Raw genomic sequence first — 24906 nt, forward strand, 5'->3', positions numbered from 1 at the left:
TGTGTGTGTGTGTCTGTCTGTCTGTCAGTGTGATTGTGTGCCTGTGTGTATCTGTGTGTGTGTCTGTGTGTGTGTGTGTGAGTGTCTGTCAGTGTGTGTGTGTGTGTTGTTTTGTGTGTGTGTGTGCGTGTGAGTGTCTGTCTGTCAGTGTGATTGTGTGCCTGTGTGTGTGTCTGTGTGTGTGTGTGTGTGGGTGTGTGCCTGTGTGTCTGTCTCTGTGTGTCTGTCTCTGTGTGTCTGTCTCTGTGTGTCTATCTGTGTGTGTCTGTGTGTTCGTGTGTGTGTGTGAGTGTCTGTCAGTGTGTGTGTGTGTTGTTTTGTGTGCGTGTGTGTGAGTGTCTGTCTGTCAGTGTGATTGGGTGTGTGTGCCTGTGTGTGTCTGTGCGTCTGTGTGTGCGTCTGTGTGTGTGTATCTGTGTGTCTGTAGGTGTCTGTGTCAGTGTGTTTGTCTGTTAATGTGTGTGTGTGTGTCTGTGTGTGTGTGTGTGTCTGTGTCTCTGTCTGTGTGTGTGTGTGTGCCTGTGTGTGTGTGTCTACGTGTGTGTCTGTGTCAGTGTGTGTATCTATCTGTGTGTGTGTGTCTGTGTGTGTCTGTATCTGTGTGTGTATCTGTGTGTGTGTGTATCTGTGTGTGTGTATCTGTGTCTGTGTCTGTGTGTGTGTCTACATGTGTGTCTGTGTCAGTGTGTGTGTCTGTTTATGTGTGTGTGTGTGTGTCTTTGTGTGTGTTTATCTGTGTGTCTGTGTGTGTCTGTGTCTCTGTGTGTGTGCGTGTCTGTGTGTGTGTGTGTCTGTGTCTGTGTGTGTGGCTGTGAGTGTGTGTCTACATGTGTCTGTGTGTGCGTGTGTCTGTGCGTGTGTCTGTGCGTGTGTCTGTGCATGTGTCTGTCTGTGTGTGTGTGTGTATGTGTGTGTGTGTGCCTGAGTGTGTGTGTGTCTATGTGTGTGTCTGTGTCTGTGTGTGTGGCTGTGAGTGTGTGTCATAGAAACATAGAAGATAGGAGCAGGAGTAGGCCATTCGGCCCTTCGAGCCTGCTCCGCCATTCAATGAGATCATGGCTGATCATCCAAATTCAGTACCCTGTCCCTGCCTTCTCCCCATATCCCTTGATCCCTTTAGCCTTAAGAAATATATCCAACTCCTTCTAGAATATATTTAAGGAACTGGCCTCCACCGCCCTCTGTGGCAGAGAATTCCACAGGTTCACCACTCTCTGGGTGAAGAAATTCCTCCTCATCTCAGTCCTAAATGGCTTACCCCTTATCCTTAGACTATCACCCCTAGTTCTGGACTCCCCGGCCATCGGGAACATCCTTCCTGCATCTACTCTGTCCAGGCCCGACAGAGTTTTATAGGTTTCGATGAGATCCCCTCTCAATCTTCTAAACTCCAGTGAGTATAAGCCCAATCGACACAATCTCTCCTCATACGTCATTCCTGCCATCCCAGGTATCAGCCTGGTGAATCTTTGCTGCACTCCTTCCATGGCAAGAACGTCCTTCCTCAGGTAAGGCGACCAAAACTGCACACAATACTCAAGGTGCGGTCTCACCAAGGCCCTGTACAACTATAGCAAGACATCCTTGTTCCTGTACTCGAACCCTCATGCTACAAAGGCCAACATACCATTTGCCTTCTTAACCGCCTACTGCACCTGCATGCTTACCTTCAGCGACTGGTGCACAAGAACACCCAGGTCTCTTTGCACTTCCCCTTCTCCCAATCTATTGCCATTCAGATAATAATCTGCCTTCATGTTTTTGCCACCAAAGTGGATAACCTCACATTTATCCACATTATAGTGCATTTGCCATGTTTCTGCCCAATCACCCAAACTGTCCAAATCGCACTGGAGTTTTACGACATCCTCCTCACAGCATACCCTCCCACCCAGCTTTGTGTCGTCTGCAAATTTGGAGATACTACATCCAATTCCCTCATCCAGATCATTAATATATATTGTGAACAGCTGGGGTCCTAGGACCGATCCTTGCGGTACCCCACTAGTCACTGCCTGTCACTGGGAAAACGACCCATTTATTCCAACTCTTTGCTTTCTATCTGCCAATCAGTTCCCTATCCAAGTCAATACCTTGCCACCAATCCCATGTGCCTTAATTTTGCAAGCTAATCTCTTATGCGGGACCTTATTGAAAGCCTTCTGAAAGTCCAAATACACCACATCCACTGGTTCTCCCTTATCTATTTTACCAGTTACATCCTCAAAAAATTCCAGTAGATTAGTCAAGCACGATTTACCTTTTGTAAATCCATGTTGACTTTGTCCGATCCTGTCACTGCTTTCCAAGTGCTCTGCTATTACATCTTTTATAATGGACTCTAGCATTTTCCCCACTACCGATGTCAGGCTTTCCAGTCTATAATTCCCCGCTTTTTCTCTACCACCTTTTTTGAATAGTGGGGTAACATTAGCTACCCTCCAATCCATGGGTACTGTTCCAGAGTCTATAAAGTTCTGGAAGATGACCAGCAATGCATCTGCTATCTCCAGGGCCACTTCCTTAAGTTCCCTAGGATGTAGATTATCAGGCCCTGGGGATTTATCGGCCTTCAATCCCGTCAACTTCCCCAACAAATACTGATTTCTTTCAGTTCCTCCCTCTCATTAATCCTTATGTTCCCCGACATCTCTGGGAGGTTATTTGTGTCCTCCTTTGTGAAGACCGAACCAAAATATGTATTTAATTGGTCTGCCATTTCTTTGTCCTCCATTATAAATTCCCCTGATTCTGACTGTAGGGGACCTACGCTTGACTTCACCAATCTTTTTCTCTTCACGTGTCTATAAAAGCTTTTACTGTCAGTTTTTATGTTCCCTGCAAGCTTACTTTCATAATCTATTTTCCCCCTCTTAATTAATCCCTTTGTCCTCCTTTGCTGAATCCTAAACTTCTCCCAATCCTCAGGTTTGCTGCTTTTTTTGGCCAATTTATATGTCCTCTCTTTGGATCTTATGCTATCCCTAATTTCCCTTGTTAGCCATGGTTGAGTCACCTTTTTTGATTTATTTTTATGCCAAACTGGGATAAACAAATTCTGTAGTTCATCCATGCAATCTTTGAATGTTTGCCATTGCTTATCCACCGTCAACCCTTTGAGTGACATTACCCAATCAATCCTACCCAACTTGCGTCTCACACCATCATAGTTCCCTTTATTTAAATTCAGGACCTTAGTCGCTGAGTCAACTACTTCACTCTCCATCTTAATGAAGAATTCTATCATATTATGATCGCTCCGACCCAAGGGACCTCGCACAGTAAGGTTGTTAATTAATCCTTTCTCATTGCATAATACCCAGTCTAAAATGGCCTGATCCCTAGTTGGTTCCTCGACATTTTGGTCCAGGAAACCATCCCATATACACTCCAGGAATTCCTCCTCCACAGTATTGTTACTAATTTGGTTAGCCCAATCTATATGTAGATTAAAGTCACCCATGATGACTGCTGTGCCCTTATTGCACGCATCTCTAATTTCCCTTTTAATGCCATCCCCAACCTCTGCATTACTGTTTGGGGGTCTATACACCACTCCCACTAATGTTTTCTGTCCTTTGGTATTTCTCAGTTCTACCCACACAGATTCCACATTATCATAGCTAATATCTTTCCTTACAATTGTATTAATCCCCTCTTTAACCAGCAATGCTACCCCATCTCCTTTTCCTTTTTGCCTATCTTTCCTGAATATTGAATACCCCTGTCTGTGTGTGTGCGTCTGTGTGTGTTTCCGTGAGTGTGTGTGTGTCAGCGTCTGTGTGTTTCTATGTGTGTCTGTGTGTGTGTCTGTGTATGTGTGTGTGACTGTGTCTTTCTATGGGTGTCTGTGTGTGTGTATGTGTGTCTGTGTGTGTCTGTGCCTGTGTGTGTGTGTGTCGTTGTATGTGTACCTGTGTGTCTGTGTGTGTGTCTGTGTATGTGTGTGTGACTGTGTCTGTGTGTTTCTATGTATGTCTGTGTGTGTGTGTATGTGTGTCTGTGCCTGTGTGTGTGTGTGTGTCTCAGTATGTGTCTGTGTGTGTATGTGTGTCTGTGCGCGTCTGTGTGTGTGTGTATGTGGCTGTGTGTGTTTGTATGTGGCTGTGTGTGTCTGTGTGTGTCTGTGTATGTGGGTGTGTCTGTGTGTGTCTGTGTATGTGGGTGTCTTTGTGTGTGTGTGTGTCTGTGTGTGTCTGTATGTCTGTGTGTGTGTCTGTGGGTTTCTGTCTCTGTGTGTGTGTGTATGTCTGTGTCTGTGTGTATCTGTATCTGTGTATGTCTGTGTGTGTGTCTGTGTCTGTATGTGTATCTGTGTATGTCTGTGTGTATGTCTGTGTCTGTGTGTGCCTGTGTCTGTGTATGTCTGTGTGTGTCTGTGTGTGTTTATCTGTGTGTGTCTGTCTGTGTGTGTCTGTGCCTGTGTCTCTGTCTGTGTTTCTGTCTGTGTGTGCGTGTCTGTGAATGTGTGTGTCTGTGTGTGTGCCTGAGTGTGTGTGTGTCTATGTGTGTGGCTGTGTCTGTGTGTGTGGCTGTGAGTGTGTGTCTACATGTGTCAGTGTGTGTGTCTGTGTGTGTGTCTGTGTGTGTGTCAGTGTATGTGTGTGTGACTGTGTCTGTGTGTTTCTATGTGTGTCTGTGTGTGTGTATGTGTGTCTGTGTGTGTCTGTGCCTGTGCGTGTGTGTGTGTATGTGTCTGCATGTGTGTGGTTGTGTCTGTGTGTGTGTGTGTGTGTGTGTGTGTCTACGTGTGTGTGTGTCTCTGTCTGTGTGTGTGTGTCTGTGTATGTGTGTGTCTTTTTGTGTGTGTGTCTGTGTATGTGTCTGTGTATGTGACTGTGTGTGTGTGTGTCTACGTGTGTCTGTGTGTGTCTGTATGTCTGTGTGTCTGTGGGTTTCTGTGTGTGTGTGTGTCTGTGTGTGTATGTCTGTGTCTGCGTGTGTCTGTGTATGTCTGTATGTGTATCTGTGTATGTCTGTATATGTGCCTGTGTATATCTGTATGTATGTCTGTGTGTGTGCCTGTGTGTCTGTGTCTGTGCATGTGTCTGTGTCTGTGTATGTCTGTATATGTGTCTGTGTATATCTATGTGTGTCTGTGTATGTCTGTGTCTGTGTCTGTGTGTGTGTCTGTATGTGTGTGTGTGATAGTCCAACTGAAATTTTCTTCTAGGAGAAGTCAGCTCTGTAGGCAGTGGGTTGTGAAATAAGGGAAGAAAATTCATGGGATGGAAAGCAATGGAAATCAGAGGTTGTGCTTGGTCTCTGAGTATGTGATTATTTGCAATTGTTTGAACAAACATCTGTTTAACCTGCTTCTTAATGTTCTTACCTCAGTGTCAAAGCGAGGGTCCTGATAGACATCACTGATATTCACTGGAAGACCTGTTGATGCAACCAGCTCTGCGATACTGTTGTTTATCAACCAATCAGAGCAGGATAATTTCTCCATGCTGGCTTTGACAAAGATTAATCAATATCAAAATTAGAATTTCACCTAGATTAAAAAGCCTCTCACTGGTAATCCTTATAGGTCTTGAAATCATCTACAACTTTAAAGCCTGCACATCCTAATTAGGCAATAAAGATTTCAGTGGCTTAGAAAATCTGTAATTGACAGAATATAATACTACCATCGGTGATCTATAGAAAATGCAGTTCTTCAGTTTAGTGAAAAAACTTGGCATGCACACCTTGAAATTCATTCAGAGCCCTTTTTATTTACTTTGTAACCACAGTTAGTTATTTGAACACAAATGTTAAGGGAGATTTTCCACTTCAGACTTCGTGGCACATGCCGGGAGCACATACCTGGAAACTGCACCTCCAGGAGCCATTAAATGTGGTACTGAAGTGGAAAATCTTCCTATTTCAACTTTCGGGCCTTAACACAAACATTAGAATTATGCTAATAAAAAACAAAAAAACACAGCAGCTGGAAATCTGAAACAAAAACAGAAAGTCCTGGAAATACAGAGCAGGTCAATCAGCATCCGTGGAGGAAAAGAACAGAACGAGGTTTGGAAGAAGGCCCTGCCTGAAATGTCAACCTGGCTTTTCTCTCCACAGATGCTGGCTGACCCGCTGTGTATCTGACCAAAAAACTATTTCTAAAACCTGGTTCATTTAGTTGAAAGCTTCGTGCATCCTTTAATTCTTCGTTACTTGAGGAGCTTGGCTGCTAATTTTATCCTCAATTTAAGGAATTGCCATTATTTTGAAGAAGGATTTACGGATTTATTTATTGATTTTTTGCCTTTGTTGGGCGGGAATGGTAAAGGACGTAAGCTAGAAGCTAGTTTTGCCACTGGGTCTGTAAGCTACTAATGTGGTTGCTAATACCACACTGCCATGCAGTTCTGATTATACACTGCCGTGATGAGCTGTTACAGAACAGTTACAAGCCGTCTACAATCTAACATAAGGAGACACTGCAAGTCATTCTGACACATTTGAGATTTAAACATAAATTTTTCTTGGAACTGCATAAATTGCTGCCACAGTTAATTTGAACGTTTGATCTGAAGATCATGTCCAATGTCACTACAAACTACAGCAGCTTAATTTGGTTCTGTTCAATGGTGTGAAATAGGGCCACAAACAACCCTGAATGTTATTTGTAACTCAATGATAAACATGTTGACCTGAATTTCTGCAGGATTGTATTGACCACTTGCCATAACCTCAGCCGGAAAGCGACGGAACCCCTGGAACACTTCCATCCACTTTCAGCCGTTGTTAACCTTTTCTCTGGAGGGTCCGCCCACCTTCTGCTGAAGTTACAGAAACTCAGGGCTGTTCTTTCTAAACGTGTTTACAATTTTGCTACAAATAGTGCTCGGAGGAAATCGTTCCCTCCTCCGAGTTTGATACTAAATGCAAGAAATGCCAGGTTATTTTTCAATTAATTTAGTAATTTTTGAATTTCTTTAGCAATGACACAAAAGCATTTATAATATAAACAGTCCAACTGCACAGTGTGACCCATTGACATGATTATAAACATTCCGACGGAACAGTGTGACCCATTGACATGATTATAAGCAGTCTGACTGCACATTGTGACCCATTGACATGACTATAAGCAGTCTGACTGCATCGTGTGACCCATTGACATGATTATAAACAGTCTGACTGCACAGTGTGACCCATTGACATGATTATAAACAGTCCGACTGCACAGTGTGACCTATTGACATGATTATAAACAGTCCGACTGCACAGTGTGACCCATTGCCATGATTATAAACAGTCCGACTGCACAGTGTGACCTATTGACATGATTATAAACAGTCCGACTGCACAGTGTGACCCATTGACATGATTATAAACAGTCCGACTGCACAGTGTGACCCATTGACATGATTATAAACAGTCCGACTGCACATTGTGACCTATTGACATGATTATAAATAGTCCAACTGCACAGTGTGACCCATTGACATGATTATAAGCAGTCTGACTGCACAGTGTGACCCATTGACATGATTATAAACCGTCCGACTGCAGAGAGTGACGTATTGACATGATTATAATTAGTCCGACTGCATAGTGTGACTCTTTGACATGATTATAAATAGTCCGACCACACAGTGTGACCCACTGACATGATTATAAACAGCCCAACTGCACAGTGTGACCCACTGACATGATTATAAATAGTCCGACTGCACAGTGTGACCCACTGACATGATTATAAACAGTCCGACTGCACAGTGTGACCCATTGACATGATTATAAATAGTCCGACTGCACTGTGTGACCCATTGACATGATTATAAACAGTCCGACTGCACAGTGTGACCTATTGGCATGATTATAAACAGTCCGACTGCACAGTGTGACCTATTGACATGATTATAAACAGGCCAACTGCACAGTGTGACCCATTGACATGATTATAAACAGTCCGACTGCACAGTGTGACACATTGACATGATTATAAATAGTCCGACTGCACAGTGTGACCCATTGACATGATTATAAACAGTCCGACTGCACAGTGTGACCTATTGACATGATTATAAATAGTCCGACTGTACAGTGTGACCTATTGACATGATTATAAACAGTCCGACTGCACAGTGTGACCCACTGACATGATTATAAACAGTCCGACTGTACAGTGTGACCTATTGACATGATTATAAACAGTCCGACCGCACAGTGTGACCTATTGACATGATTATAAACAGCCCAACTGCACAGTGTGACACATTGACATGATTATAAACAGCCTGACTGCACAGTGTGACCCATTGACATGATTATAAACAGTCCGACTGCACTGTGTGACCTACTGACATGATTATAAACCGTCCGACTGCACAGTGTGACCCATTGACATGATTATAAACAGTCCGACTGCACAGTGTGACCCATTGACATGATTATAAACAGTCCGACTGCACAGTGTGACACATTGACATGGTTATAAACAGTCCGACTGCACAGTGTGACCCATTGACATGATTATAAACAGTCCCACTGCACAGTGTGACCTATTGGCATGATTATAAACAGTCTGACCGCAGAGTGTGACACATTGACATGATTATAAACAGTCTGACTGCACAGTGTGACCCATTGACATGATTATAAACAGTCCGACTGCACCGTGTGACCTATTGACATGATTATAAACAGTCCGACTGCACAGTGTGACCCATTGACATGATTATAAACAGTCCGACTGCACAGTGTGACCCATTGACATGATTATAAACAGTCTGACTTCACAGTGTGACCCATTGACATGATTATAAATAGTCCGACCGCACAGTGTGACCTGTTCACATGATTATAAACAGTCCGACTGCACAGTGTGACCTCTTGACATGATTATAAATAGTCCAACTGCACAGTGTGACCCATTGACATGATTATAAACAGTCCGACTGCACAGTGTGACCTATTGACATGATTGTAAACAGTCCGACTGCACATTGTGACCCATTGACATGATTATAAACAGTCCGACTGCACAGTGTGACCCATTGACATGATTATAAACACTCCGACTGCACAGTGTGACCCATTGACATGATTATAAACAGTCCGACTGCAGAGAGTGACGTATTGACATGATTATAAATAGTCCGACTGCACAGTGTGACCCTTTGACATGATTATAAATAGTCCGACCGCACAGTGTGACCCACTGACATGATTATAAACAGTCCGACTGCACAATGTGACCCACTGACATGATTATAAACAGTCCGACTGCACAGTGTGACCTATTGGCATGATTATAAACAGTCCGACTGCACAGTGTGACCCATTGACATGATTATAAACAGTCCGACTGCACTGTGTGACCCATTGACATGATTATAAACAGTCCGACTGTACAGTGTGACCTATTGGCATGATTATAAACAGTCTGACTGTACAGTGTGACCTATTGACATGATTATAAACAGGCCGACTGTACAGTGGGAGCCATTGACATGATTACAAACAGTCCGACTGCACTTTGTGACCTATTGACATGATTATAAACAGTCCGACTGCACAGTGTGACCTATTGACATGATTATAAACAGTCCGACTGCACAGTGTGACCTATTGACATGATTATAAACAGTCCGACTACACAGTGTGACCCACTGACATGATTATAAACAGTCCGACTGCACAGTGTGACCTATTGACATGATTGTAAACAGTCCGACTGCACAGTGTGACCCATTGACATGATTATAAATAGTCCGACTGCACAGTGTGACCCATTGACATGATTATAAATAGTCCGACTGCACAGTGTGACCCATTGACATGATTATAAACAGTCCGACTGCACAGTGTGACCCATTGACATGATTATAAACAGTCCGACTGCAGTGTGACCCATTGACATGATTATAAACAGTCCGACTGCTCAGTGTGACCCATTGACATGATTATAAATAGTCCGACTGCACAGTGTGACCCATTGACATGATTATAAACAGTCCGACTGCACAGTGTGACCTATTGACATGATTATAAACAGTCCGACTGCACAGTGTGACCTATTGACATGATTATAAACAGTCAGACTGCACAGTGTGACCCATTGACATGATTATAAATAGTCCGACTGCACAGTGTGACCCATTGACATGATTATAAATAGTCCGACTGCACAGTGTGACCTATTGACATGATTATAAACAGTCCGACTGCACAGTGTGACCTATTGACATGATTATAAACAGTCCGACTGCACAGTGTGACCTATTGACATGATTGTAAACAGTCCGACTGCACAGTGTGACCTATTGACATGATTATAAATAGTCCGACCGCACAGTGTGACCTATTGACATGATTATAAACAGTCTGACTGCACAGTGTGACCTATGGACATGATTATAAACAGTCCGACTGCACAGTGTGACCTATGGACATGATTATAAACAGTCTGACTGCACAGTGTGACCTATGGACATGATTATAAACAGTCTGACTGCACAGTGTGACCTATGGACATGATTATAAACAGTCCGACTGCACAGTGTGACCTATGGACATGATTATAAACAGTCCGACTGCACAGTGTGACCCATGGACATGATTATAAACAGTCCGACTGCACTGTGTGACCCATTGACATGATTATAAACAGTCCGACTACACAGTGTGACCTATGGACATGATTATAAACAGTCCGACTGCACAGTGTGACCCATGGACATGATTATAAACAGTCCGACTGCACAGTGTGACCTATTGACATGATTATAAACAGTCCGACTGCACAGTGTGACCTATTGACATGATTATAAACAGTCCGACTGCACAGTGTGACCTATTGACATGATTATAAACAGTCCGACTGCACAGTGTGACCTATTGACATGATTATAAACAGTCCGACTGCACAGTGTGACCTATTGACATGATTATAAACAGTCCGACTGCACAGTGTGACCTATTCACATGATTGTAAACAGTCCGACTGCACAGTGTGACCTATGGACATGATTATAAACAGTCCGACTGCACAGTGTGACCTATTCACATGATTATAAACAGTCCGACTGCACAGTGTGACCTATGGACATGATTATAAACAGTCCGACTGCACAGTGTGACCTATTCACATGATTATAAACAGTCCGACTGCACAGTGTGACCTATGGACATGATTATAAACAGTCCGACTGCACAGTGTGACCCATGGACATGATTATAAACAGTCCGATTGCACAGTGTGACCTATGGACATGATTATAAACAGTCCGACTGCACAGTGTGACCCATGGACATGATTATAAACAGTCCGACTGCACAGTGTGACCCATGGACATGATTATAAACAGTCCGACTGCACAGTGTGACCCATGGACATGATTATAAACAGTCCGACTGCACAGTGTGACCCATGGACATGATTATAAACAGTCCGACTGCACAGTGTGACCCATGGACATGATTATAAACAGTCCGACTACACAGTGTGACCTATGGACATGATTATAAACAGTCCGACTGCACAGTGTGACCTATTGACATGATTATAAACAGTCCGACTGCACAGTGTGACCCATTGACATGATTATAAACAGTCCGACTGCACAGTGTGACCCATTGACATGATTATAAACAGTCCGACTGCACAGTGTGACCCATTGACATGATTATAATTAGTCCGACTGCACAGTGTGACCCATTGACATGATTATAAACAGTCCAACTGCACAGTGTGACCCATTGACATGATTATAAACAGTCCGACTGCACAGTGAGACCCATTGACATGATTATAAACAGCCCGACTGCACAGTGTGACCCATTGACATGATTATAATTAGTCCGACTGCACAGTGTGACCCATTGACATGATTGTAAACAGTCCGACTGCACAGTGTGACCTATTGGCATGATTATAAACAGTCCAACTGCACAGTGTGACCCATTGACATGATTATAAACAGTCCAACTGCACAGTGTGACCCATTGACATGATTATAAACAGTCCGACTGCACAGTGAGACCCATTGACATGATTATAAACAGTCCGACTGCACAGTGTGACCCACTGACATGATTATAAATAGTCCGACTGCACAGTGTGACCTATTGGCATGATTATAAACAGTCCAACTGCACAGTGTGACCCATTGACATGATTATAAACAGTCCAACTGCACAGTGAGACCCATTGACATGATTATAAACAGTCCGACTGCACAGTGTGACCCACTGACATGATTATAAATAGTCCGACTGCACAGTGTGACCTATTGGCATGATTATAAACAGTCCGACTGCACAGTGTGACCTATTGGCATGGTTATAAATAGTCCGACTGCACAGTGTGACACATTGACATGATTATAAACAGTCCGACTGCACAGTGTGACCCATTGACATGATTATAAACAGTCCGACTGCACAGTGTGACCCATTGACATGATTATAAACAGTCCGACTGCACAGTGTGACACATTGACATGATTATAAACAGTCCGACTGCACAGTGTGACCCATTGACATGATTATAAACAGTCCGACCGCAGAGTGTTACACATTGACATGATTATAAACAGTCCGACTGCACAGTGTGACCCATTGACATGATTATAAATAGTCCGACCGCAGAGTGTGACCCATTGACATGATTATAAACAGTCCGACTGCACAGTGTGACCCATTGACATGATTATAAACAGTCCGACTGCACAGTGTGACCCATTGACATGATTATAAACAGTCCGACTGCACAGTGTGACCCATTGACATGATTATAAACAGTCCGACCGCAGAGTGTGACCCATTGACATAATTATAAACAGTCCGACTGCACAGTGTGACCCATTGACATGATTATAAACAGTCCGACCGCAGAGTGTGACCCATTGACATGATTATAAACAGTCCGACTGCACAGTGTGACCCATTGACATGATTATAAACAGTCCGACTGCACAGTATGACCCATTGACATGATTATAAACAGTCCGACTGCACAGTGTGACCCATTGACATGATTATAAACAGTCCGACTGCACAGTGTGACACATTGACATGATTATAAACAGTCCGACTGCACAGTGTGACCCATTGACATGATTATAAACAGTCCGACTGCACAGTGTGACCCATTGACATGATTATAAATAGTCCGACCGTAGAGTGTGACCCATTGACATGATTATAAACAGTCCGACTGCACAGTGTGACCCATTGACATGATTATAAACAGTCCGACTGCACAGTGTGACCCATTGACATGATTATAAACAGTCCGACTGCACAGTGTGACCCATTGACATGATTATAAACAGTCCGACCGCAGAGTGTGACCCATTGACATGATTATAAACAGTCCGACTGCACAGTGTGACCCATTGACATGATTATAAACAGTCTGACTGCACAGTGTGACCCATTGACATGATTATAAATAGTCCGACCGCACAGTGTGACCTGTTGACATGATTATAAACAGTCCGACTGCACAGTGTGACCCATTGACATGATTATAAACAGTCCGACTGCACAGTGTGACCTCTTGACATGATTATAAATAGTCCAACTGCACAGTGTGACACATTGACATGATTATAAACAGTCCGACTGCACAGTGTGACCTATTGACATAATTGTAAACAGTCCGACTGCACAGTGTGACCCATTGACATGATTATAAACAGTCCGACTGCACAGTGTGACCTATTGACATGATTGTAAACAGTCCGACTGCACATTGTGACCCATTGACATGATTATAAACAGTCCGACTGCACAGTGTGACCTCTTGACATGATTATAAATAGTCCAACTGCACAGTGTGACCCATTGACATGATTATAAACAGTCCGACTGCACAGTGTGACCTCTTGACATGATTATAAATAGTCCAACTGCACAGTGTGACCCATTGACATGATTATAAACAGTCCGACTGCACAGTGTGACCCATTGACATGATTATAAACAGTCCGACTGCAGAGAGTGACGTATTGACATGATTATAAACAGTCCGACTGCACAGTGTGACCCTTTGACATGATTATAAATAGTCCGACCGCACAGTGTGACCCACTGACATGATTATAAACAGTCCGACTGCACAATGTGACCCACTGACATGATTATAAACAGTCCGACTGCACAGTGTGACCTATTGACATGATTATAAACAGTCCGACTGCACAATGTGACCCACTGACATGATTATAAACAGTCCGACTGCACAGTGTGACCCATTGACATGATTATAAACAGTCCGACTGCACAGTGTGACCCATTGACATGATTATAAACAGTCCGACTGCACAGTGTGACCCATTGACATGATTAAAACAGTCCGATTGCACAGTGTGACCTATTGGCATGATTATAAAAAGTCTGACTGCACAGTGTGACCCATTGACATGATTAAAGCAGTCTGACTGCACAGTGTGACCTATTGACATGATTATAAACAGTCCGACTGCACAGTGTGACCTATTGGCATGATTATAAACAGTCCGACTGCACAGTGTGACCCATTGACATGATTATAAACAGTCCGACTGCATTGTGTGACCCATTGACATGATTAAAACAGTCCGACTGCACAGTGTGACCTATTGGCATGATTATAAACAGTCTGACTGCACAGTGTGACTTATTGACATGATTATAAACAGGCCGACTGCACAGTGGGAGCCATTGACATGATTACAAACAGTCCGACTGCACAGTGTGACCCATTGACATGATTATAAATAGTCCGACTGCACAGTGTGACCCATTGACATGATTATAAACAGTCCGACTGCACAGTGTGACCCATTGACATGATTATAAATAGTCCGACTGCACAGTATCACCTATTGACATGATTATAAATAGTCCGACTGTACAGTGTGACCTATTGACATGATTATAAACAGTCCGACCGCACAGTGTGACCTATTGACATGATTATAAACAGCCCAACTACACAGTGTGTCCTATTGACATGATTATAAACAATCTGACTGGACAGTGTGACCTATTGACATGATTATAAACAGTCCGACTGCACAGTGTGACCCATTGACATGATTATAAACAGTCCGACTGCACAGTGTGACCCATTGACATGATTATAAACAGTCCGACTGCACAGTGTGACTTAGTGACATAATTGTAAACAGTCCGACTGCACAGTGTGACCCATTAGCATGATTACAAACAGTCTGACTGCAGAGAGTGACGTATTGACATGATTATAAATAGTCCGACTGCACAGTGTGAGCCATTGACATGATTATAAATAGTCCGACTGCACAGTGTGACCCACTGACATGATTATAAATAGTCCGACTGCACTGTGTGACCCATTGACATGATTATAAGCAGTCCGACTGCACAGTGTGACCTATTGGCATGATTTGAAACAGTCGGACTGCACAGTGTGACCCATTGACATGATTATAAACAGTCCGACTGCACTGTGTGACCCACTGACATGATTATAAACAGTCCGACTGTACAGTGTGACCTATTGACATGATTATAAACAGTCTGACTGCACAGTGTGACCTATTGGCATGATTATAAACAGTCCGACTGCATTGTGTGACCCACTGACATGATTATAAACAGTCCGACTGTACAGTGTGACCTATTGGCATGATTATAAACAGTCTGACTGCACAGTGTGACCTATTGGCATGATTATAAACAGGCCGACTGCACAGTGTGACCCATTGACATGATTATAAACAGTCCGACTGCACAGTGTGACCCATTGACATGATTATAAATAGTCCGACTGTACAGTGTGACCTATTGACATGATTATAAACAGTCCGACCGCACAGTGTGACCTAATGACATGATTATAAACAGCCCAACTGCAGTGTGATCCATTGACGTGATTATAAACAGTCTGACTGCACATTGTGACCCATTGACATGATTATAAACAGTCCGACTGCACTGTGTGACCTATTGACATGATTATAAACAGTCCGACTGCACAGTGTGACCCACTGACATGATTATAAACAGTCCGACTGCACAGTGTGACCCATTGACATGATTATAAACAGTCCGACTGCACAGTGTGACCTATTGGCATGATTATAAACAGTCTGACTGCAGAGTGTGTCACATTGACATGATTATAAACAGTCTGACTGCACAGTGTGACCCATTGACATGATTATAAACAGTCCGACTGCACTGTGTGACCTATTGACATGATTATAAACAGTCCGACTGCACAGTGTGACCCATTGACATGATTATAAACAGTCCGACTGCACAGTGTGACCCATTGACATGATTATAAACAGTCCGACTGCACAGTGTGACCTATTGACATGATTATAAATAGTCCAACTGCACAGTGTGACCCATTGACATGATTATAAGCAGTCTCACTGCACAGTGTGACCCATTGACATGATTATAAACAGTCCGACTGCAGAGAGTGACGTATTAACATGATTGTAATTAGTCCGACTGCATAGTGTGACCCATTGACATGATTATAAACAGTCCGACTGCACAGTGTGACCTATTGACATGATTATAAACAGTCCGACTGCACAGTGTGACCCACTGACATGATTATAAACAGTCCGACTGCACAGTGAGACCCATTGACATGATTATAAACAGTCCGACTGCACAGTGTGACCCACTGACATGATTATAAATAGTCCGACTGCACTGTGTGACCCATTGACATGATTATAAACAGTCCGACTGCACAGTGTGACCCACTGACATGATTATAAACAGTCCGACTGCACAGTGAGACCCATTGACATGATTATAAACAGTCCGACTGCACAGTGTGACCCATTGACATGATTATAAACAGTCCGACTGCACAGTGTGACCTATTGACATGATTATAAACAGGCCGACTGCACAGTGTGACCCACTGACATGATTATAAACAGTCCGACTGCACAGTGTGACCTATTGACATGATTATAAACAGGCCGACTGCACAGTGTGACCCATTGACATGATTATAAACAGTCCGACTGCACAGTGTGACCTATTGACATGATTATAAACAGTCCGACTGCACAGTGTGACCCATTGACATGATTATAAACAGTCCGACTGCACAGTGTGACCTATTGGCATGGTTATAAACAGGCCGACTGCACAGTGTGACCCATTGACATGATTATAAATAGTCCGACTGTACAGTGTGACCTATTGACATGATTATAAACAGTCCGACCGCACAGTGTGACCTATTGACATGATTATAAACAGCCCAACTGCACAGTGTGACACATTGACATGATTATAAACAGCCCAACTGCACAGTGTGACACATTGACATGATTATAAACAGTCCGACTGCACAGTGTGACCCATTGACATGATTATAAATAGTCCGACTGCACAGTGTGACCCATTGACATGATTATAAACAGTCCGACTGCACAGTGTGACCTATTGACATGATTATAAACAGTCTGACTGCACAGTGTGACCCATTGACATGATTATAAACAGTCCGACTGCACAGTGTGACCCATTGACATGATTATAAACAGTCCGGCTGCACAGTGTGACCCATTGACATGATTATAAACAGTCCGACTGCACAGTGGGAGCCATTGACATGATTATAAACAGTCCGACTGCACAGTGTGACACATTGACATGATTATAAACAGTCAGACTGCACAGTGTGACCCATTGACATGATTATAAACAGTCCAACTGCACAGTGTGACCTATTGGCATGATTATAAACAGTCTGACTGCAGAGTGTGACACATTGACATGATTATAAACAGTCCGACTGCACTGTGTGACCTATTGACATGATTATAAACAGTCCGACTGCACAGTGTGACCCATTGACATGATTATAAACAGTCCGACTGCACAGTGTGACCCATTGACATGATTATAAACAGTCCGACTGCACAGTGTGACCTATTGACATGATTATAAATAGTCCAACTGCACAGTGTGACCCATTGACATGATTATAAACAGTCCGACTGCACAGTGTGACCTATTGACATGATTGTAAACAGTCCGACTGCACATTGTGACCCATTGACATGATTATAAACAGTCCGACTGCACAGTGTGACCCATTGACATGATTACAAACAGTCTGACTGCAGAGAGTGACGTATTGACATGATTATAAATAGTCCGACTGCACAGTGTGAGCCATTGACATGATTATAAATAGTCCGACCGCACAGTGTGACCCACTGACATGATTATAAATAGTCCGACTGCACAGTGTGACCCACTGACATGATTATAAACAGTCCGACTGCACAGTGTGACCCATTGACATGATTATAAATAGTCCGACTGCACTGTGTGACCCATTGACATGATTATAAACAGTCCGACTGCACAGTGTGACCTATTGGCATGATTATAAACAGTCCGACTGCACAGTGTGACCCAATGACATGATTATAAACAGTCCGACTGCACTGTGTGACCCATTGACATGATTATAAACAGTCCGACTGCACAGTGTGACCTATTGGCATGATTATAAACAGTCTGACTGCACAGTGTGACCTATTGGCATGATTATAAACAGTCTGACTGCACAGTGTGACCTATTGACATGATTATAAACAGGCCGACTGCACAGTGTGACCCATTGACATGATTATAAATAGTCCGACCGCACAGTGTGACCTAATGACATGATTATAAACAGCCCAACTGCACAGTGCGACACATTGACGTGATTAAAAACAGTCTGACTGCACAGTGTGACCTATTGGCATGATTATAAATAGTCCGACTGCACATTGTGACCCATTGACATGATTATAAACAGTCCGACTGCACAGTGTGACCCATTGACATGATTATAAACAGTCCGACTGCACAGTGTGACCCACTGACATGATTATAAACAGTCCGACTGCACAGTGTGACCCATTGACATGATTATAAACAGTCCGACTGCAGAGAGTGACGTATTGACATGATTATAATTAGTCCGACTGCATAGTGTGACCCATTGACATGATTATAAACAGTCCGACTGCACAGTGTGACCCATTGACATGATTATAAATAGTCCGACTGCACAGTGTGACCTATTGACATGATTATAAACAGTCCGACCGCACAGTGTGACCTATTGACATGATTATAAACAGCCCAACTGCACAGTGTGACACATTGACATGATTATAAACAGCCTGACTGCACAGTGTGACCCATTGACATGATTATAAACAGTCCGACTGCACTGTGTGACCTATTGACATGATTATAAACAGTCCGACTGCACAGTGTGACCCATTGACATGATTATAAACAGTCCGACTGCACAGTGTGACCCATTGACATGATTATAAACAGTCCGACTGCACAGTGTGACACATTGACATGATTATAAACAGTCCGACTGCACAGTGTGACCCATTGACATGATTATAAACAGTCCGACTGCACAGTGTGACCTATTGGCATGATTATAAACAGTCTGACTGCAGAGTGTGACACATTGACATGATTATAAACAGTCTGACTGCACAGTGTGACCCATTGACATGATTATAAACAGTCCGACTGCACAGTGTGACCCATTGACATGATTATAAACAGTCCGACTGCACAGTGTGACCCATTGACATGATTATAAACAGTCCGACTGCACAGTGTGACCCATTGACATGATTATAAATAGTCCAACTGCACAGTGTGACCCATTGACATGATTATAAACAGTCTGACTGCACAGTGTGACCCATTGACATGATTATAAACAGTCTGACTGCACAGTGTGACCCATTGACATGATTATAAACAGTCCGACTGCACAGTGTGACCTATTGACATGATTGTAAACAGTCCGACTGCACAGTGTGACCTATTGACATGATTATAAACAGTCCGACTGCACAGTGTGACCCATTGACATGATTATAAACACTCCGACTGCACAGTGTGACCCATTGACATGATTATAAACAGTCCGACTGCAGAGAGTGACGTATTGACATGATTATAAATAGTCCGACGGCACAGTGTGACCCTTTGACATGATTATAAATAGTCCGACCGCACAGTGTGACCCACTGACATGATTATAAATAGTCCGACTGCACAGTGTGACCCACTGACATGATTATAAACAGTCCGACTGCACAGTGTGACCCATTGACATGATTATAAATAGTCCGACTGCACTGTGTGACCTATTGACATGATTATAAACAGGCCGACTGCACAGTGTGGCCCATTGACATGATTACAAACAGTCCGACTGCACAGTGTGACCTATTGGCATGATTATAAACAGTCCGACTGCACAGTGTGACCTATTGACATGATTATAAACAGGCCGACTGCACAGTGTGGCCCATTGACATGATTATAAACAGTCCGACTGCACAGTGTGACCTATTGACATGATTACAAACAGTCCGACTGCACAGTGTGACCTATTGGCATGATTATAAACAGTCCGACTGCACAGTGTGACCTATTGACATGATTATAAACAGGCCGACTGCACAGTGTGGCCCATTGACATGATTATAAACAGTCCGACTGCACAGTGTGACCCTTTTGACATGATTACAAACAGTCCGACTGCACAGTGTGACCTATTGACATGATTATAAACAGTCCGACTGCACAGTGTGACCTATTGGCATGATTATAAATAGTCCGACTGTACAGTGTGACCTATTGACATGATTATAAACAGTCCGACTGTACAGTGTGACCTATTGACATGATTATAAACAGTCCGACCGCACAGTGTGACCTATTGACATGATTATAAACAGCCCAACTGCACAGTGTGACACATTGACATGATTATAAACAGCCTGACTGCACAGTGTGACCCATTGACATGATTATAAACAGTCCGACTGCACTGTGTGACCCATTGACATGATTATAAACAGTCCGACTGCACAGTGTGACACATTGACATGATTATAAACAGTCAGACTGCACAGTGTGACCCATTGACATGATTATAAACAGTCCGACTGCACAGTGTGACCTATTGGCATGATTATAAACAGTCTGACTGCAGAGTGTGACACATTGACATGATTATAAACAGTCTGACTGCACAGTGTGACCCATTGACATGATTATAAACAGTCCGACTGCACTGTGTGACCTATTGACATGATTATAAACAGTCCGACTGCACAGTGTGACCCATTGACATGATTATAAACAGTCCGACTGCACAGTGTGACCTATTGACATGATTATAAATAGTCCAACTGCACAGTGTGACCCATTGACATGATTATAAGCAGTCTGACTGCACAGTGTGACCCATTGACATGATTATAAACAGTCCGACTGCACAGTGTGACCTATTGACATGATTGTAAACAGTCCGACTGCACATTGTGACCCATTGACATGATTATAAACAGTCCGACTGCACAGTGTGACCCATTGACATGATTATAAACACTCCGACTGCACAGTGTGACCCATTGACATGATTATAAACAGTCCGACTGCACAGTGTGACCAACTGGCATGCACCTATAAAATGATATAATATTTGTGTTAATTCGAGTATTCTTTTCAACATCTGTGCCAGAATTAGATTGTACTGCCGATGTTATATATTCTACTCTGATTTAAATCTCAGTAAAATGACTAAACATGTCTTTTCTGAGCAAGTTTCTCACACTTGTGTAAGGAAGCTATAATAAAAAGCCAATCTGTAAGTATAAAATCAATTATATTCCTCACCTGATTTCACTTTCCATACAACATAGTGGAGCCATCAGTTCGAAGGTCTTTGAAAACTTCACCACCTGTTGAACAAAGGAACAGGGCACTGTAATCCTCCCACTGTGACATTTCAGCTGGGAGCATGAGAGAAAATACTGCAGCTGTACTTGGAGCACAGCTCTGCTAAACAGGACAAAGGTCAGACAACTCTGAACCACACCAACCTTAGGGTTAATCACATGTTTTGATGTCACCTCTCATTACATGTTGAATTCCTACAGCTAAATACAAGCAGTGTGGGTGACTGAATCTGATCGAGGAAGGTTAACCTTGTCTTGTTTTCAGGTTATTGGATTTGTTTTTGAAAAAAATAAAATCCATGTCTTTTTACCTTTGGTCTACCTGAACTCCTGTGCTCTGGGGTCAAGAAGCACCCTGGGAAAAAAATGGCGGTGTGGTGATGTCACTCAGCGGGCAATGCCGATTTAATGGCACCAACGCAAACTTCAACGCGAACTTTGAAATTCAGCACTGGGTCCTAAGCAAGCAGGTTGACACGGCGATGTTTGCAGTTCTTAAAGGGACACACATCATTTAAGCAAGTTTGAATTTCAGATTTTGGGCTTTTTTTATTTTATTGAAGTGGTGGCTTTCTGCAATAGATGTGAAAAGATTTTTAAATGTGTAGCGAGTGCTAATGGACACTTGCAAGGGCTCGGATGGCAAATGAAGGCCTTTGAGAAGACTGAACATCCTGCGAATACTCAGCAGGTCACGCAACATCCGTAGAGAGAAAAACAGAGTTTACGTCTCAGGTTGACATGCTGCCTGAGCAACTGAGCATTTCCAGCATTTTATGCTGTCATTTCACATCTACAGTGTCCGCTTGCAGAGGGAAGAGGAAGACGCAGAAGAAGAGGAAGCCGAAGAGGAGGAATCAGATGGAAGGATGCATCCCAGACGGCCCCTTTGTGGCCGGGATATCCGGGATGAAATCATCCGCCTGCAGTCCCATTGGCTGGACAGGCTGCCTCTACAAGGGTAGAATTGTGCTGATGGGAGGGCAGGAAGCCTAGAGGTGATTGGCTATGATAAATTGACACTTAGTGTTAGGCGGGATTAAATACGTGGGGTTATGGGGATAGGGTGGGATATGTGTTGGTGTTGGTGTAGGGGTTATGGGGATTGGGTGGGACATGTGTCGGTGCAGGCTCGATGGGCTGAAATGGCCTCTATCTGCACTGTGGGGTTTCTGTGATTCTGTGATTTCTGTGCATGCCAGAAGGAGGATAACATACGAGGATACCAGAATCTTGTATCCTTTCAGCCCCGCCGCTGCCCAAGGGATCAACCATGCCCCTGCCAAGAATGGCCTGCACCATCCCCTCCAAGGGGGTGAGGTGAGGCTACAAATGGGAGATGTGCCTTGTCATTGGTGCAAATTGTTGGTAGGTGAGTGATTGGGAGTCATGCATTGAGCAGTGTGTGAGGCTAGTGGTGCAGTTGTTAGGAGACGGCTTTTGAAGATGCATTCACTGACCTTGACCAGTGGTCTGAGGTCATGAAGCTTCTTTGTGCACTGGAGCCAGGTGGTGGGGGCAATGCTGCTGGCAGTGACGGCCTCAGTGATGTACTCCCACATTGTTCTTTCTGAAGGGCCTCCTGTGCGTAGAGGGCTGCTTTTGCAGTGTTGACCCCCTGCACAAAGCTGGAGTGCTGCATGCGAAACCCTCGGTGCCCCTTCCCTGGCTTGTTGAGCCATTTGTGTTAGTGCTGAGGCAGTTTTCCCATTTGTTGAGGTTAGGAAGGTAATTCAGCTTTAACTAGCTGAATATTCACATTTGGAACTTCTTTTAAATGTTAAATATTTTTTAAAAGGCAGAAAGGGCTGAAAAATGTATTGATTCACTGCATTTTATTTTGTATTGCTTCAGTATGCATGGCCCCTTTAATTCTCAGACTTCTTCATTGCCCACAATTCCCTGCGAGCTCCACAGCTTCGCTCACAGAGGCTGTGGGAAGCTGCAACACCGGACTTGGACAGAAACTTCATCCCGGATCCCTCCAGCAACACCACCAGGATAGCGTTGCACGGAAGGTGAGTGCTGCGCCACCTATCTCCAAGCCCCCCCAGACCAATTTGACTCGGTTAGCGTTGCGGCCATTTCCAGCGGCCGTTAACAGCTGTTGTCAGGGACACCCGCAACTTTGCTGGCAAACACAAATTTTTCCCCCCAGGAGTTTCAGTGCTGTGGCATTCATGCAAAGATTTAATTATTGCTGGCAGCACATTATGGGGAACAGTAAAGGAGAAGGCCCTGTGTTTATCACAGGGAGGAAGAACTGCTGGACAGTCACATACCATTCTCCCCATGATAACACCACATACAATCTATGCAATGACAATTTGGACAAAAATCACACCAAAAGTTATACAGCTTTCATGAAACAAAAGTAAAAAGGTTTGTCTGACAGTTTCAATAAAAACAGGCACCCTTCAACACTTTAGTGAGTGGGAGAATTCATTCCAGATTTTGACAAGATCAACTGGTTTGCCAAAGATAATATTGACCTTGTGAGATGTAGTTGCTTTGAAGGTAGAGTTAGAAATGAGATGTTCCTTTGGAGTTGTTGGCAGTGATGCCAGAGAAATTTTAAAAGGGTAACATTTTACTTTTCACGCCAAAAAATGTTTTCTCCTGAAGGCACTAAGCTATAAAGCCCATTGCCAGTGCATGGTGGCTGCACTGCATATGCTCTACACGATGCACTGCAGCAGCTCACATATGTTATTTTGACAGCACCTCCCACCCCTGTGACCTTTACCATGAAGAAAAACTAAAGTAGTAAGATCATGGGAACATCAGCACCTCCAAGTTCCCCTCCAAGTCACACACCATCCATTATTATTGCTGGGTGAAAATCCTGGAAACTCTATGTAGCACCATTGTAGCAATACGGTCAACAGAAGGACTATAGAGGGAAACCCTCTACTACTACCGTAGGGAAATTGGGAATGGGCAATAAATGCAGCCTTGACAGCGCTGCTCACATCCCAAGAACAAATTTGAAAAACAGTCCCAAGTTGAATTCCCAGGCTGTGCCAATCTCAACTGGCTGTTCCCTGAATCTTATTCTTCATGTATAAGCCTAGAGAATGAATGTCAGCTGTGGCTCAGTGGGTTGTGGGTTCAAGTCCCACTCCAGAGACTTGAGCCTAAACATCTAGGCTGACACCTCAATGCA

At 43.5% G+C, this 24906-nt stretch overlaps 1 protein-coding gene across 1 annotated transcript in view; it reads right to left on the bottom strand.

Annotated features, from left to right (window-relative positions):
• Positions 1–24906, bottom strand: part of LOC147117571 (dual 3',5'-cyclic-AMP and -GMP phosphodiesterase 11A-like) — a 653699-nt gene that overhangs the window by 552049 nt on the left and 76744 nt on the right. Inside the window, exons 5-6 of the mRNA XM_085989379.1 lie at positions 21679–21743; positions 5333–5453 (exon numbers count right to left, since the gene is read on the bottom strand). Coding sequence (XP_085845505.1) covers positions 5333–5453; positions 21679–21743 — 186 coding nt within the window. The remainder of the gene's footprint in view (positions 1–5332; positions 5454–21678; positions 21744–24906) is intronic.

Source organism: Somniosus microcephalus, chromosome 5, assembly GCF_052327205.1.
Source record: "Somniosus microcephalus isolate GS21.2 chromosome 5, FLI_Smic_1.0, whole genome shotgun sequence".
NCBI lineage: Eukaryota > Metazoa > Chordata > Chondrichthyes > Squaliformes > Somniosidae > Somniosus > Somniosus microcephalus.